The sequence below is a fragment of the Agaricus bisporus genome (genome assembly GCF_000300575.1).
Source record: "Agaricus bisporus var. bisporus H97 unplaced genomic scaffold AGABI2scaffold_1, whole genome shotgun sequence".
NCBI lineage: Eukaryota > Fungi > Basidiomycota > Agaricomycetes > Agaricales > Agaricaceae > Agaricus > Agaricus bisporus.
In genome coordinates, this window is record NW_006267344.1 from 1,271,438 (window position 1) to 1,288,624 (window position 17,187).

The 17,187-nt window shown below is 46.4% G+C and overlaps 3 protein-coding genes across 3 annotated transcripts; 1 reads left to right on the forward strand and 2 right to left on the reverse strand.

Moving 5' to 3' along the window:
• Positions 1–1,071: 1,071 nt before the first annotated feature.
• Positions 1,072–2,923, reverse strand: AGABI2DRAFT_182196 (hypothetical protein; the record flags this gene model as incomplete). The annotated part of the gene is made up of 5 exons (XM_006454153.1): positions 1,072–1,265; positions 1,319–1,510; positions 1,566–1,884; positions 1,942–2,727; positions 2,780–2,923. 5 exons carry the CDS (start codon positions 2,921–2,923, stop codon positions 1,072–1,074), a joined length of 1,635 nt encoding a protein of 544 aa, XP_006454216.1.
• AGABI2DRAFT_182197 (hypothetical protein) lies at positions 2,879–9,652 on the forward strand (the record flags this gene model as incomplete). The annotated part of the gene is made up of 19 exons (XM_006454154.1): positions 2,879–2,937; positions 3,210–3,255; positions 3,310–3,382; positions 3,430–3,645; positions 3,713–3,858; positions 3,909–4,115; positions 4,167–5,186; positions 5,240–5,674; positions 5,724–5,843; positions 5,892–6,053; positions 6,110–6,220; positions 6,268–6,495; positions 6,544–6,611; positions 6,661–7,020; positions 7,072–7,647; positions 7,700–7,890; positions 7,941–8,832; positions 8,882–9,160; positions 9,211–9,652. The coding sequence occupies 19 exons, from the start codon at positions 2,879–2,881 to the stop codon at positions 9,548–9,550; spliced, it is 5,529 nt and encodes a 1,842-aa protein (XP_006454217.1). The 3' UTR covers positions 9,551–9,652.
• AGABI2DRAFT_113973 (hypothetical protein) lies at positions 9,650–17,100 on the reverse strand (the record flags this gene model as incomplete). Its single annotated transcript, XM_006454155.1, has 14 exons — positions 9,650–9,730; positions 9,782–9,921; positions 9,969–10,008; positions 10,060–10,181; positions 10,236–10,326; positions 10,380–10,526; positions 10,574–10,677; positions 10,727–10,897; positions 10,950–11,164; positions 11,213–12,474; positions 12,531–15,498; positions 15,548–16,277; positions 16,329–16,433; positions 16,482–17,100. The coding sequence occupies 14 exons, from the start codon at positions 17,098–17,100 to the stop codon at positions 9,650–9,652; spliced, it is 6,795 nt and encodes a 2,264-aa protein (XP_006454218.1).
• Between the last annotated feature and the right edge of the window lie 87 nt (positions 17,101–17,187).

Genomic DNA, 17,187 nt, shown 5'->3' on the forward strand with positions numbered 1-17,187 from the left:
ATTACCATAAATATTACCATAAACATCTCTTTGCGCTGCAGGGTAAAGGACGAGTCTTAAGGACTCGTAATAAGCTTTTTCTAGGAAATATTAGTTTTAAAAAAAGTTTCGACCATTCCTAAGGTACTTCAAATTATCTGATCAAATTAAAACAACCAATAAGAAGATTTCAAGGTCATAAAATGCGGGCACAAGGATAGCCTGGACCTCTATTCCCGGAGAATTTGTTTTCTTAACAAACACGAGGTCGAATAAATTGTTTACAACATCAACAAGGCATACTTAATTATTTGATTAAATTACCAGGCAGAAACAATCGTTTCAGCACCTTGCAATACATCCTTGATTGTTTAACCTGCTTAAAATGACTAAAAGAAGATTTCGACCATTCCTAAGGTACTTCAAATTATCTGATCAAATTAAAAAGACCAATAAAAAGATTTCAAGGCTATAAAACGTGGGCACAAGGATAGCCTGGACCTTAATCCCGGAGAATTTGTTTATTACAAAACACAAGGTTGAATAAATTGTTTACAACATCAACAAGGCATACTTAATTATTTGATTAAATTACCAGGCAGAAAAAATTGTTTCAGCACCTTGCAATACATCCTTGATTATTTAACCTGCTTAAAATGGCTAAAAGGTTTGAACCGTTTTGCTGATGTCCTACGCTTGCGATTAAGTTCTTCATAAATTCAAACTACCGTCAGAAAACGGTTAAAATAAATCCTTAGCGTGTTTTCTAGATATCTAGTAATTTTATTTTACAATAAATTCGGCTTTTTGTACAAGATTTTTTTCTAGCCTATTTGTAGTCGTATTTTAGTCAGCCCAGTTATAACAAACAACTAAAGTGATTAAAAAAATAACCTGTAACTTATCCTAACATAATCTCAAAATAAACATGAAATTTGGCGTCGGAGATCTTTCTGAGTTTTATTTAAAAATTGTTCTGAAATAAATCACCATAAACTCCTAGGGTTTATGGTAACTCACACGCAGTGTATATGACACCAACGGGGGCCAATCGGATAAGGATCATCAAGATCTGAACATTTCTAATTATAGCTATAGCTTTCGGGTTCGCTGCATTGAATTTACAAAAAATTTCTTCTGAGTCTTCAGTTCAGCATCGAATTGTTCTTTCATCGCCCTTTTCGCCGCTTTTCGGGTCAGTTTTTCTGTCTTTGCGGCTGATTTCCTCGTCTTTTTTTCTTCCTTACTCTCATTTCGAGGTCGAGAGATTGTGTTACGTTTGTGAACTATGTAAATCAGTTTGTCTAACTCACTTCTTGCTTCAAGCGGATTGACGTACCTGATTCACTTGTCTCTCCGTCGCTATTGCTGTCGGCCTCCAATTTCGCACTTGACGCCTTCGAGGCGGTTTTGTTCAGCAATTCCTCGGTCAAAGGAAATCCAGTCCTTGAGTTGAGCAGTATCTTCGAGACAGGCTTCGAAGGGGCAACTCGGATGATATGGGGATGGTTCTCAAGATTAGAGTATGTCGCTGTTGAAGTAGAACAATTCAGGCGTTGTTTTGAAATCAGACAGGAGAAACATACTTAGTATAGTTTCACAGTCCCATCTGTCCCCTTCCTCACTGGCTTCAATATCCTCCAGATCTTGGGTATCGCCGTTTTCGCGGGCATAGACATGTAGGCGCTCATCTTGGCCCAAAGCACATCGAAGAGTCTCAAGTTTATCTGCACCAGAATCACCGTCTAGCTTGAGTTTCATTTTGTTCCCTAAAATCTCATAGTCGTGGAGAAATTCGTCAACCATCGCGCTGAAATCTTCACGCGATGTAATGAGCTCCGGTGCTTCGTCGTCGTCGGAGAAGGAGGATTCTTCATCTTCCTCGTGGTATTGTTTTCCCATGACCTGAAAGGGCGAAGTTGAACCAAAGAGCACGGACGATGTTAAAATATGAAGGCATACCTGATCAAATCGTTCATCAAGGATCTGAAGGGCTTGATTTCGATACATAGATGAACTGCTCATGCTATAGCCAGAGGCGTCGCTACCCATTCGTCTTCTTTTCCCTTTTCCACCGATAACGGAAATAGAAGGTAAACTGGCAATCGTGTCGTTCCCCTCGAGTGATTCATCATCGCTGGCTGACTCTTGACTGAGACCGACACGGTTTTTCTTGAAGAGGGCAAATTTACTCTCCCAATCAATTTTTTCAGACTCATTCTCAACCCCGGTACCCTGGCCCAAACTAGCATCCATCTCGTCTTCGATCCCATTTTCTTCGAATTCGAATTGCACATCTTTATCACTTCCACGTTCGCCACCTTCTACTAACTCGTCAAAAAAAGTTTCGTCTAGGTCGCCATCTACGAAAGCGTCGTCTTCCAGGGCTTCCAGGGCTTGTCGGAGATGTGGGTCCATATCTGGCTGAAGACCTGCGATACTTTGTGGAATTGCTTGCTGCGATTCATAATTCCGTGGAAGCTCGGAGGCAGAAGGTAACGCTTCCTTCGGTATGAACAAAGGATCTGACTTTGACCTGCCTTTGCTGTTTTTTAGTGCGGGAGCTTCAATCAGGATGCTATCTATGCCATCTTCTCGAATGCCGACGGAACGTAGATGTTGCATATAATCGTAATCGGTGTCGTCGTAGTAGATACCATATAATGCAGCTTCCCCGACATTTTTCGTCCGGTCGTGTTCGACATCCGAGGGATGGAGGCAGGCCTCCAGATCTGCACGAGATTTTCCCTGTGTATCTGATCAGGACCACGTTTGATATCAAGCTAGCTAGGACACAAGCCTTTCTGAGGTTTCCCCTCTCGACGGACTTCAGAACATGTTGGCTTGCATCTGGGTCATGTATCAGGGGGTCTCTCTGTGACCTGTGAACGAGCTGGAAATGTTTTGCGCCTGGCTGGCGAAACGCGGATTTTTTGGGGGGCATGGAGGATGTGAGAAGTATGTGGTTACATAATCCAATGCCTGCTGTGCTTCTCGCTGGTACTCCCATCTCCACCGACTCTCCCGCAATTTCTGCTACAAGTTCCCTTCTTCATCGTGCTCAATTCAGCACCTTCTCATTCTAGAAGTGGTTATTGGAGGATTCCTCGTCTATGGACGCGCGCATCAGCCTCCAACGCGAGCATATCCGCCGTGGTTTTTCCATATACGTCTCCTTCACCATGTTATCGAGTTTTCTTTCAACTGACACGTCTTTGCGTATATACCAGTCATCAGAAAGTTGTACTTGAGATTGACTTTAGTGGAAGTCTTTGGGTATGTATACGGTGTGCCCTGTAAAAGCTGGAACCCCTCATATCTGCATTACAGGGCTATACTGAACTCACAGTTGTCCCCGCCAGCAGCGAGTTGAGAACTATCAACCTTCATTTAAGGCAATGTAGTGCGTACTTGAATTCGAACGCCCTTTGTTGAGCTCACATGGTGTAGCCGTTCATAATGTCACGGTTGGCGGGCACCAAGCCGAGTTTTCTCATCACGATGCCTTGGCTAATATCGGCATGGGGGGCTCTACCGAGGCTCATGACTGTCATAGACATCCAGAACTCAAGAGGAAGCTTTATTCCGCGTTGCAAGAAAGTGATGAAGGCGACTTGTCCGTAGCAATTCCTAAAGAGGTCCATCTAAGACAGACCTCTTCGACAGGTGTAGTCTACAATGATGGTATGACACCCTTCATTACTGTCCCTTCCTCATACCAACGTACAAACAGGTGCGACCCCTGAACCGGCGACCCCTAGCGGTCTTGCAGGCCAAACCATGGCCGAGTTTTCTCCTATCGTGGTCAATGTTGCGTACAGTTTGCGGAACCCTGTTGACGGTATCGAGTTTGTGCTACCCAGTGATAATCACCCTTATGTGAGTCTTTGCAGCTTTCATTTTACTTTGATGTTGAAATCCTTCTGTAGAGGGTACCTCACGTGTATACCTCACCTTCATCCCCAGATGCCGCAAGGTGCTGGATTCCTTGCATAGACAACTTATGGGAGAAATGCACGTGGGAATTCGAATTTGTTGTTCCTCGGTATTTGGAAGAAGTCGATGTTAGTGACGAAGTTGATACGACTGAATTGAGTCCCACCATTGTGTTGTGTAGCGGTGAACTGGTTGAACAGGTGCGCCTGCTTTCTGTGCATCAGATGGCTCTTGCTCAAGAAATATGTTAGGTCGCCCACCCCTATAACTCCAATAAAACCATTTTTCTCTTTTCTCAAGCAGTCCCGACATCCATTCAACACATCGCCTTCGCCGCTGGTCCTTTCCATTTGCATCCGATCCCCCATGATAGCGCGGCAGATGAAGCATCTGGCACTTCTCAGCCACCTATGTATGCTTTCTGCTTGCCTGGGCAGGAATCATTCCTCAAAACATCCACGGCCCTTCTGCGTTCTTCTATGAGCTTCTATGTTTCCGAATTTGGCTCGTATCCATTCAACTCTTACAAACTTGTCTTTGTCGACCAGTTGCCCACGCAGCGCTTCGACAGTGCTTCCCTATCTATAGTAAGCCTTGATGTACTCCACGGAGAGGACGCCATCGAACAAGCTATGGAAACGCGACAAACTCTGAGTCATGCCTTGGCTTGCCAGTGGATGGGTATCAACATCATACCCAAGACGTGGTCAGATATCTGGCTGGTAAATGGATTGGCGCTTTACATCACCGGCCTTTTCATTCGCAAGCTTTTTGGTAACAATGATTACCGTTTCAAGTTGAAGAAGGACATGCAGCGTGTTTTAGAATGGGACGTCGGCAGCATGCCGCCAATCTGCCAACCTCAGGTTCTCGATCCTCCTGATGCCGCTACACTACCGTTTATCAACCTCAAAGCACCCTTGGTTCTTCATATTCTTGACCGTCGACTGGGAAAATCCGGAACATCCCTTGGGCTTAGTCGTGTTCTACCAAAACTCTTTCTCTCTGCTATCAGTGGAGAGCTGCAAAATAATGCCCTTTCAACACATGCTTTTCTTCGGATGTGTCGGAAGGTCAGCGGTGTTGACCCTCGAAGCTTTGCGGAACAATGGATATACGGCAGTGGTTGTCCATCGTTTGGTTTTTCTGCGTCATTCAATCGGAAGAAGATGGCTGTTGAAATTACAATGCGGCAGGAAGCACCGGCTTTCAAGGCCATGGAGGCCAACGAATTTTCGAAGGCCCTTATGAAACCCATCGCTTTTTTCGAGGTGAGTTGTCGTATTAAAAACTTACATTTATCTCTCTCAACTACCTAAAATAGGGTCAAATGACGATACGAATCCATGAAGCCGATGGAACACCGTATGAACATGTCCTTGATATTCGAGCACCCTTCAAACGTTATGAAGTTCCATTCAATACTAAGTACAAGCGTGTCCGAAGAAATACCAAACGTTATTTAGCTCGACAAGCCGCTGCGCAGGCGGCAGCCGAAGGTGATGCGGAGGCAGCTGAAGCTATAGGGATGATTGACATGGGTTTTGGTCTTGAGATATGGGAGAAGGAACAGGAACGAGAGAACTGGAAAGTTGCCGATTGGACTGAGGAAGATGAGGCTGTAATGAGTGGTGCGACCTATGAATGGATACGCATGGACGCCGATTTCGAGTGGATTGCCAACATTAAGTTCGACCAGCCAGATTTTATGTGGGTCTCTCAATTACAAAGGGACAGGGACGTCGTTGCACAACTGGAGGTATGTCGATGTTATTCCGTATCCATGATTACCGACTGGTTCGCTCCAGGCACTCCACGCTCTCGCCGAAAAGCCTACTGCAATTGTTTCAAGTACATTGACGAAAACAGTGCTTGTCTCCAACTACTACTATCGGATACGCTGCGAGGCTGCCCTCGCCCTCGTGACGGTAAGCAAGTCACCCAAATTTGCTCGGCCCTATGTTGATTGTAGGTAGTGTGCGATACGGCGGCTGGATTTCCTTGGCCTATTCCATCTCTTCAAGTTATTTCTTCGTTATTGTTATGATCCTGAAGATCCTACTCAAGATTTATTCACTCACACATATGTGCCTAAGCCAAATAATTTTTCTGACCTCGCTGAGTATTTCGTTCGAAAGGTGTGTTTTCATCAGAGTATAAAAAGCCTCATTTTCTGTCGCTCACTTAGTATAAGAGTCTCATAACTGCCATTTCACGCGTGAGATTCGAGAATGGAAAGTCGCCTTCTGTCGTGAGACAATTTTTCATTGACCAACTTCGCTATAATGACAATACGTCCAATCCGGTGAGTTTCATAGCAGTCGCTGGCGAGGAATTCTTACCTTCCAAAAGTACTCAGATGGTCTCTACATTTGTACCATTATTTCTGCTGCTGCATACGCTGCAGTTTCCGTTGCTCCTCCTGAGAGAGGCGAGCTGCTACCTGCAGAGATCCGCTCTGAACAAACGGCAGAGGATAAAGAACTCGTTAGACAAACCATTGCAGAGATTGACAGATATCGCAGCATGGATCGTCTAATTCCTTCTCCTCACAATATTGTGACCATTGCTGCTTTGGAGGTAAATATATATCCCTGAGTTATACTTTTTGCTCATTTCGGTTGTTAGTTCTACATGGTTCTCGGAGTCGCGAATCTTATTCCAGCCCACCCCAAAGTCTTTTTCCCTTTAACACGGTTAGTGATGCGTGAAGTTTATTGTTCAACACACTGATAAGCCCTGCAGAGAAGGGCACTACACTCAGGTGCGGCTGGCAGCCTTTGATGGCTTATTCCTGACGAAATGGTATACGCCTGTGATAATGCGCTATATTTTGTCTGTCATCGCCAATGATCCGTCACGAATCGTCCGCCGTCATGTTGCCCGGAATGCGTGTCACAGCCTGGCCCTTCTTGTTCAGATGGGAGAAATGAAGTCCAATTTGAAAGATACGGAGTCCTTGTTAATCGAAGAAGATGGAAATGCTCCGGAAAAGGCCAAGGAATCGAAGAAGAGCGAGCTGGATCTCATGATAAAAGTATTGCGCAAAGATAGGGAAATCGGCAAAAATGAAGCTATGCGTGAGTTCTTAATGCCCATCGCACTGTGCGTATTGCAATGCATAAGATTATTTTTGCCCTTGCTAAAATCTTGCAGCGCACCGGATATCGATTATGAAGTTCGCTGGTGTCTTCTCAAGCTCGCGGATATTCTGATTCGTCCCGTTGAGGAAGTCCCTCCATCGGTGAAAATACATATTCCTAGTACTCCGATCACCGACATAGCCCCTCCGATTCCACCAGTCAAGGTTCCAGTCAAACCCACGAGGACCTTAAAAAGCGGCGGTCCATCATCCCGACATCCCACTGTCCAACTTAACATCTCTGCTGCTAGGGCTGGGATTCTTGGCAGTCCTCAATCCACTCCTGCTGAGTTACCTATGTCGTCGCCTGTCATCAAGAAAGGGGTGCTCCTTGCGCCACCAGTGCCACCCGTTCCGCCAACAGCCACCTCCTCGTCCAAACCTAAGATGAAGCTCAATGCGAGATTGTTGTCCAATAGAGCCAACGATAAATCCTCTGCTAAACCGACTCAGACCCTCAAGGCTCAGTCTGCTGGCATGACCATTAATGATCTTAGGGCATGTCGAAATGCGTTGAGGAAACTACAATCTAATAGGCATGCCCTCCTCTTCAAACAGCCCGTGGACCCTATTCGGGATAGTGCCCCTCGGTACGTTGACAATTCTGGCCCTGACGGTTGGAGTGGTACTAATTGTCGTCAGATATTTCGATATCGTTAAGGAACCCATGGATTTAAGCACAATCGGTGCTAAGCTAGAGGCGGGCATGTACAAGGATCGATTCGCTTTCCGATCAGATTTTCATCTGATGATATCGAACGCCAAACTTTACAACGCAGCTGGAAGTTACGCGCATAATGAGGCCATTGCTTTGGAAACATTCTTTGAGAAACGTGAGTCCGTTGGGTTTATCTATAATGGAAGATTATAAAAGGATTTCTAGAATGGTCGATCATCAACAAGACTCTCGAGGCTGCAGATAGAGCACAGACAGCGCAGCCGCCTCGTGAACCGTTATCCAAAGCGGCCGAACTTATTCCAACTCGCCAACCTTCTATAAAGCTTTCCGCTCCCGCTGCTCTTCCACATCGTTCTTCTCAATCTGCTTCTTCTTCAAGGCCTGTAATTAAACTCAAAGTCGGTCTCAATACCAAGTCCTCATACGCTGATACACCCTCTCAACAACAATCCCCGCCTCCACAAGCCCAGCCCAAATCCAAGAAACAGAGGCAGCCCGTAGCCATACCCGATGTGGACTTACCACCACCACCTTACGTTGATGATGGCTCTCACGACATCTTACAAGAAGTTCTTGCAATGGAGCGCGAGCGTGAAAAGGGCGAAGAACGTATGCGCCTACACTCTGAGCGGGAGAAGACAATGCAACACACAAATTCGAGTAAGCGAAAAAAGAACGAGACAGTCGAAAACGATGACGACGTCTTGGCGCTTGCTTCACCGGCCAAAAAAGAGCGATCTTCCCCCTCAACGGCTAGACCCTCCCCAGCTGAGAAGTCCAACACACCGATGCCAACATCAACCATATCGAAGGTGCAAACGCACAAAACAACGAAGAAAGAAAAACCATTGGAGCTCAAACACACCACCTCGAGTAAGGAGGTTTTTCCTAAATCATCGGTCAAAGGAAAAGAGAAGGAAGTCCCACCCCCAGCTTCAATACCAGTAGCTCCTTCGAAAGCAAAGAAACTCTCGGTCATCCAGGCAACGCCTATCAATGAGAAGAAATGTAAGGAGTTGTTGAAATCGCTTTTAAAGATTCCAGAAGCTGGTCTCTTCAGCAGTCCGGTGGATCCCATCAGAGATGGTTGCCCTACGTACGTCTCTCGTCTATTGCTGCCGTAAGTATGCTCACTCGGAGGTTAGATATCTGGAGGAAATCGCACATCCAATGGATCTTGGAACTATGTCTCAAAAACTCACTGAAAACCAATACACGACGATGGAGGATTTCAAGAAAGATATCGAATTAGTCCTCAACAATTGTCGACAATTCAACCCTCCGTCGACCTACCCAATTTCGTGCGCCGATGTCCTCGAAAAGGCCTTCAAAAAAGAGTGGCTTAAAGCCATGGAACGGAAATTATCTTGGAGTGAAAAACGTGGCCTCCAGGGAGTGATGACGAGCCTTGTGAAGGATTCTATGTAAGCTGTCGCGTCGCTTCTGCTGTTTCAATACTGAACAGTCACTTCAGTTCTTGGGTTTTCCGTGAACCAGTGGATCCCGTTTTATTAGAAATACCGACATACTTCGACATTATCCCTCGAAAAGATGCGCGAGATTTACGAACCATCCGGCAGAAGCTAGACAACGACAAATATGACACGATTGAAGCGTTTGAAGCTGATCTTAACCTGATGATCCAGAATGCGATTACGTTCAACGGCCAAGAGTCTGAGGTCGGGGATATTGCTATCAGAGTTCAAGCTCGTGTACAGGAGTTAATGAGCAATTTTAAATCGGGGGGGACAAAGAAACGTAAGGATAGTGACAAAGGCACTCCTCAGCCAGCCAAGAAGGTCAAGCTCGGTTGATTAATGGGAGTAATGATGGGAGTAATGATACAAATAATCTATAGTTATGCTATAATAGTGTGTTTGTAAATTGTAATGCCACTTCAAGACTACTGACAGTCACCAATCCGGCCAAAGTTCCAATAAGATGCTTGGATCTTCTTCAGACGTATCGCGTTGTTTCATCCACCTATCCGGTATCTAAGTGAAGTTAGTTGTTATTTGGTATCTCATAACTGGGATGTACATTACCAAAGGAAAATAACGCTCCATAGCGCTAATAAATCTCTGTCGGTATTGTTTAGGTGTTATAATGGTTGGCTCTTTCCCAGCACCCCACTCCTTGACCCAGCTTTCAAGTTTTTTGTCCCAGGTATAGGTACGTATATAGTCTACAGCAAATGAAGTGTATTTTGAGTTGAGAAATTTGACGACTCACCAACTATTCCGATGACCAACTCATTATTCTGACTGTCCACCTGACTATTTGGTAAGACTGGATACCGAATATCTTGATAATAATTACACACCCCACAAACCAGAGAGTAATCCATGACATTGATATCCGCCAGAAACTTACTATCATTGTACAATGCGCCACGTAAAATACGCTTCGAATGTTCGCGCAGGTAAAAAGGGTTAAGGTGCGCAGCTATTAACGCAGTTTAACGGAAGAAAACCTCAAAAAAAAAAAAATCGCGCTCACTTTGTACCAGGTTCTCATCTAGAAGCACTTCATTCTCTTTTCCAGTTGATTGAACATGACGATTGCGCATTGAGCCTTTAAGGTCATATATCTTCCCATCATTTTTTAGTGAACGGGGTATTAACCGGGGCCGAGACAACGAACCTTGGTGAACCGACGGTTGTAAAAGAGGTTCTCCATGACTAAAAAATTCTTCTGTGTCGATTTGAATTTACTAGACCCTTTCCCTTTGCCTGCCCCCGGAAACGTCAACTTGTAGCAACCGAAGACTTTCGCAAGTAGCGTTGGTCGCTATGTCCAATAAGTTTTCTAGCACTGTGACAATGGAATATACGCACATTAGCCGATACGGCAGACGACATATAGTCGAAGTAAGCTGGAGCAAAACTCTCCATGGTCTGCACCTCAGACCTGGACAGTTCCTTGGCAATGAAGCGATCATCTCAAATCCAGATGTAAGCACGGGATAACAAGGACTAGAAAGTAATTACCCAGCGTTTTGAGGAACGCTGAACCGGATTTTCCACCGTTAGCGTTCCATTTGACACACCGAGAAAGCGATTCAACCATGCTCTTCTCACAATTGTATGTGCGCCTAAGAGCATCAAATTGCTCGGGGTAAAGAATGGTGCAGCTGATGGTAAGGCCACCACTTTCAAAACCTGTTGAACCCCATTGAATCTTAGGCGCTGATACGACCATTATTGAACTCACTGATCGCCCAAGGCAACCTTGAGGATGGCAATCGTAAATCCTCAGTGGGGTCTGCGGAATCTACGGGATCGATATTCACCACACCCCACGTCGAGGTGGACTCAGCGATAGACTTGTCATCCGGCATGAACGACTCTCCATCTGTCAATTTCGGTTCGCGGGCCGTCTTCTTATCGGCTCGAGATCTCGTCAGCATATCACGATACTGCGGAGAACTGGAAAAAATCAGAAGATTGATGATGAGTTACTGAAATACCTCTTACTTGAGGGCAAGCGCAATGATTGACGTAGGCTCATCGGTTCTTACTATCATTGAGGAGTCCCTGAAAATATGCTCAGGATCACTCATAGGATCGTCAAGTTGGCGGGAGGGTTGCCAAAACTCTGATAAGGCTTTGAGTATGGAGTGACTTGCTCCTGTCGGAGGTAAAAGCTCAAGGTCGGACGCTGGAGGACTCCCTACGCCTGGCTTAGATGAAAGTAAGGGGGAAGGCGGCAGAGAGAAATGTTCTGTTGGGTCGATAGTGGTTCTAGGTAGTGGCTGCGAGTCACTTTCAATTGGCAAGTCGGGAAACACAGGAAGTGGAGGAGCAGACACTGGTATTTCCCTATTGGGTATATCAGTCTCCAATGGGGTCGAAGTTGGCGAAGATACGGTTGTAAGATGTGGTTGCTGGGGGGCCGGTGGCAGAAGAGATGCCTCCTCTTCCATGTCCTCTCCTTCATCGTCAGCTTCACTGGATGGGTCGGTCTCCGGATCATTGCGGAGGGCGTCTTTGACACTGTCAAGAACCTCAACCGTAGCTCGAGCGGAAGCAACAGGACGAGCACGTTTTCCACGAATAATGTTATACCGTCCCTTGGTACGCTCGGCTTCTCGATTTAGCCGTTCGAAATTCTTGGCCATTGTCATGACTTTGGTGGTTGGCCCGGGAGCCCGACGAAAGGAAGGCTTCGCTGCTGAATTAAGAGGCCGTACAGCTGTTTTCTCCTTGGCGCGGCTAGAAATTCGCGTCTTTGGTTGTTTGGGCGGGGCCAAGAACGATCTCCCAGGAATAGATGGGGGAGATGAAGTACGACTGAAACGAACTTCTTTATTTTTGTGTTGCCCAGACCTTTTTTCAGGAGATGCCTTTCTAGATGATTCGTGAGAGTCTAATACTTGACCAGAGGGGCCAGGGATGCGGCTGCCGATGTAACCAGACCTCCTACTGTGCATCAAGTATCGGGGCGCAATATTAGCAGCGTAGCTAGATTCGAAGTCGGATGTGGATGTTTTCCTTGACATTACAGGGTGCCGACCACGGCGCAAGTGTTTTCGTTGAGCGATGGGATATTCCTGTTCGCTCTCCGATACTACAGGTCGAGGAGGAGGCAGCGCCGTTTTGGCCAAATCGGACATACTTTGAGGAGGAATGAAATCTTGATACTTCTTCACGAGTTCGGCCACGCTGGGCTGATTTATTGATCTCCTGGGTAACCTAGATGTATGCTTGACAGTAACATCTGGCACAGAGGAATCCTCCTAGATATACACTGTGTAACCATATCCACTAGTCCAAAGAAATAAACATAGCTTACGGGTACAATACGAGGCAAACCATCTATTGGGGCATCTTTGGTATTTGTGCCAACGGTGGAGTCGCTGTCTGCACCCGATTTGTGTAGATTGGGTGAATCTTTGGGCGTAAGTGATGTAGGGGGTGCCAGCTCTTCTGGCTCGCGTAAAGTGAGTACTTCAGATGCCGAACTGATTAAAGTTTGTTCTGAACCAGTCACTGGTGGGTCGGGCTCAGAGTCGGAAACCTCGGAAGCGGACGATGCGAAAGGATCGGGTTCTAATCTTTTCTTGATGAATGGCCCTTCCTCTGCCTCCGATGGAAGAATAGATAGAGACGGATCTGGAAGAAGACCAAGATGGGGCTTCGCAGGCCACATTGTCCTAACAGAATTAAGGGTCGACGTTCGCTTGGTCGCTTTATCGAGTATTGTCACTGGCTTGAATTTCGGTAAGCGATCAAAATCCTGTTGCAATGCTACAATCTTGTCTTGTCGGTATGCATGGACCCGATTCAGGGCCAAAGTGTCGGTAGGAGCAGATTCTCGATAGGTTTTATTAATGAGTCGACGAATGTCTGCCCTTTCTGCTTCGGCGCGAGCGATGAAACAGTTGACGTCCACACTTAGCCGTGCATCAGTCTCCTCGTCACCTGTGGCCGCGTCGACACTAATGAGTTTTAGTTCATCGATTAGATTGCTATACCACGTGAAATTGTTTCTTTGAAGCTTTTCGAAGTCCGCGTTTTTGATTTCTAGCAGCGTTTCATGCCGAACATGCACGCGGAAAGGGGGGAACACAATCTCATGCATGAAAACAGGGTCTGTCTGAAACCTGACGGTCATTCCCCCCGAAGCGAAATAACGGATGTGATGCTGATAGATGTTGTGTTCGCAGCCTGCTCCCTGAACCAGCTTGACGTCTGCCGGATAAAAATGCAGCTCGAGGAATTTAGCAAATGAATAACGTTGCATTTCCGGAGATACCGGTATGAAAGGCGTAGCGGACCCACAAACTCTGCAGGCACTCCAGGTAGTAATGAGGTCGGGGGCAGGCCCAAAAGTGTGGTTTACTATTTGACCATCCCATTGTTCAACGGCAACGAAAAGTCGCGTTTCATTATGGACATATACTTTGCAATGACGCGCAAGGGGCTGGTCGCAGCCTTTACCTTCGCAGATGGCCTTGGGATTCAGCAGGAATCTAAGTGTCTCCATGACGGCCTTTTCTATGAACTGACCCAAAGTTGTGTCGTTATCACCATAGAATTGCATGCAAACGAGCTGTGGAACGAAGCATGCACGATGCTGTCCAATGTCAGAGGTAGGGACTGTGTATTCCCATAAAAATATCTGTTGGTATTTTTCCACCTCAAAATCGTCCGGATTTTTCCGTAGATACCATTCCCAGATTCGACGGTGTTCTTCATGTTTCCATTTCAAGAGGCGGTACTTGCTTTCAAGGGCAATATTGTCGACAGTCAATAAGATTTCAGGAGACTCGTCCACCGATGAGTGGTGCACGCCTGGACTAGAAGACTGACATGCCGCAGAGGCCGTTGTGGATACTTCAGGGAAAGAACCCTCGCCCTCCATAGATCGTGGAGATTCAGGTTCTGGGGTAAGGGGTGCAGGAACGTCAAGTGCCTCAATCTGAGCATTGATTTCAGCGCGATGAGAGTCATCAACAGAAAAAGGATCGGCTCTAAAAGCAGCCTGCTTCGCTTCTAAAGTTGGTACGACTGGAGGCTTTTCTTCTTTTAGAACAACATCGTCCTCCCAATCTCTCTTAGCCGTATGTAACTCATCATCTAACTCTTTCATCTTCATGACAGGAAAGGGAGGTGGGAAGCGGAGAGTAGCAGAAACAGAAATGAAGGTAGTTCGGTAAGGTTCGAGAGACTGGTCGATTCTACGCGAAAGGCGTATTTGCTCGGCCTCTTCGCTGGGGATATCTGAATCGATATCATCCTCGGCATCAAGAGAGGAAGGGACTGGAGGAACATTAGATAGAGTTGTTACCAAACTCCCAAAGTGAGATGCAACGAAGGAAAACGACCGCTGCTGGAAGAAATCTGCGACCTTGGTATGCAGACCTAGACCTTTGCAAAGGCTGAGGGGAATGGCATCGGGATTAAAGGAGGGGAGGCTGATGACAGAATCCTTCCATAGATGAGTCTCGAGCTTGAGATTGCGAACAATAAAAATCAGAAAACGTGTAACCCTCTTCACGTGTCGCAATGTTTCAATATCGCCACCTCGTAAAATAATCGTACAGCCGAGGTCACTATTACATCCCTCGAAACGCATATAAGTCTTCCTTCGCCCTGGTATTAACGGATGATCGAAAGTTTGAAGTCGGAAACGTGCACAGTGTCCCAGCCTTGGTTCAATAGCGAGTTTGTCGATAGAAGAAAATTCATCCCCTTGAGTAATCCTTGCTATGGTTGCGATAGCACTGGGCTTGACATTACGAGCAACTACAATATTGTGTTGGACGAGCGCATCTAATGCGAGTCTCGATACCGTCTTCTCGACCAAAACGACATGCGGTCTAAGTGCTGCTATTCGGCTAGCGAGATTCCCTAGGTACTCCTTTTCCTGACGGAGAATTTGTCCAAATTGCATGTATTGACCTTCGACCCGATGGAACTCTAGGGGAAATGTGACCAACATGATCCGCGGGTTGTTTTGTGGCCTAGACATCTGTTTATGTGCGACATTCTTCGTGATGACAGCGCCGTTGACGTGTTCTGAGTCGCAAGGTCTTCCTCCAGGTATTTTCTTGATCTTGACATAACGCCTGACATCCATATCCTCGCCCTGTCGGTACGGTATGGGAGTGAAGGCCAACTCCTTGGCTATGCGCAACGCCATCTTCAAAAGTGTTTCTTCCCATTCTCTTATATTAGGTATTTTCTCCTTGAGCAGCATCTGCCGCAACATAATTTTAAGATGCGTCATAGACGCCAGATTGAGTTCCTGCGCATAACTCAAATTTCATTAAAGAGGTGTTGTTTGAGAAAGTCGAATATGCTCACGCTGTGCTTTCCCTGCGAGTTCTCCAACCCGGCTCTACCACTGGCTGAAAGTTGTCTATTCGACTTTGAACGCGACTGCGAATGAAGGGTGCGGCTATTTCAAGGTCGGTCGAGAGTTGAAGCGGAGGTCTATTTGATTGAGGACTATCGATAGCTCGCTCTGGGGAGCCTACGGGAAACTGAATAGAGCTTGTGGTTCCAGCAATTTCGCTTGGTGTTACAACGTTTGATTCGGTTGAGAAAGTATTTGGTTTCGCCATAGCTACTGTTTCCGAGTGGAAAATCTCTGAAGAACTCTGGTCACCCACACCCTCATCAGACAGTGCCCTCCGAAACGGTGCTGGATTATCTTGAACTGATGCCCATGCCGCATCGGTATCACTCCGCTGGATGGGAAGAGTCATTGGTCTATAGACATCATCTTCCAAACTATAGAAGATTTTTCGTGTCTCAGCGATGGAATATAGATTGAATGGCTCGTCGGTACGACCGAAAAGCTGAGAAGCGGCGAATGGAGACTGGGGATGTCCCAGGCCCGGGAGAATATCCATTCCAAGTTGATGGGCTGGGAATGTTACTGATGAAACAATGGAACGTCTATCATCCTCGTCATCTTCGTCAACCTTGGCTAGTTTGTCCAGACACAATTTGCAGACACGAATCATTCCGCTCTGTCCGAATCGTGTACCTTTGATGATATTGGAAGCACATCGAGAACAAAAGATCTGCCCTTTAAAACATGGAGTCAGTGGTGAGCTTACATGAATAATTTCAACCTTACCGCATATTCGGCAATGATGCTTGCGTCGCCATGCAGTGAAAACGCTCTTACAGTCATAGCACTCCTTACAGTTTTCATCGTCCATCCAATAATCCTTTGACAGGCCTGGAGCGCGGTGAAAAACTTGGGTTAGAAAATTAGAATTAAACATACCTTCGCCCCGGAGTCGTCGCATAACTTTGGAAACCGAGCCAGAACGATGTAAACTGGTTGTAGTTCTTATACTTCGAGCATCGTCTTGGATAGGAAATCCAGGGATAGAGGTGCCAAAAGATGCGCCTTCTCCTGCGTCATAGATGGGAGAATACAAAGCAGTCCGCGGAGGAAGTGAAGGATCGTACTCTATGGAGAATGTAGGGGTCTCAGATTGGGCTGGGGTCAACGAGACCAACGGAGGCGCAACTTGAGCTGGAGCGGTAGTCAAGGAAAGCGGCTTTTCCGTGACAGCAGAAGAAGTTTGGCTGGGCATCGTTGCATAGGATGAACGACGTTGATCGCTACCTGGTGGAATGATCGGTACATTGGAATCTCGGGTAGTTGGAGGCGCCGCTGTTATGCTGGTTGAATTTGTGAAAGTATTCTTAACTCGTGACAAAAGGGATGTGAGGGTATACAACGCCTGCTCATTTTCGTCCTCCTCAGCAAACGGGTTAAAGGAGGTTAGACTAGCAACATCGTCAAGCCTTGTGCTGCTCCGTGAACGCATGGACTGTCCACCCAATGACCCAATGACTGGGGTGGAAACAGAAATGGAATCTGTTGGATGGCTCATGTGGGGGAGACTCGTACAGACTTTAGTGACGCGCTATAACGGGCATCAGCACGTGGTCTACATCCGACAGCACTCCCAAGTTTACCC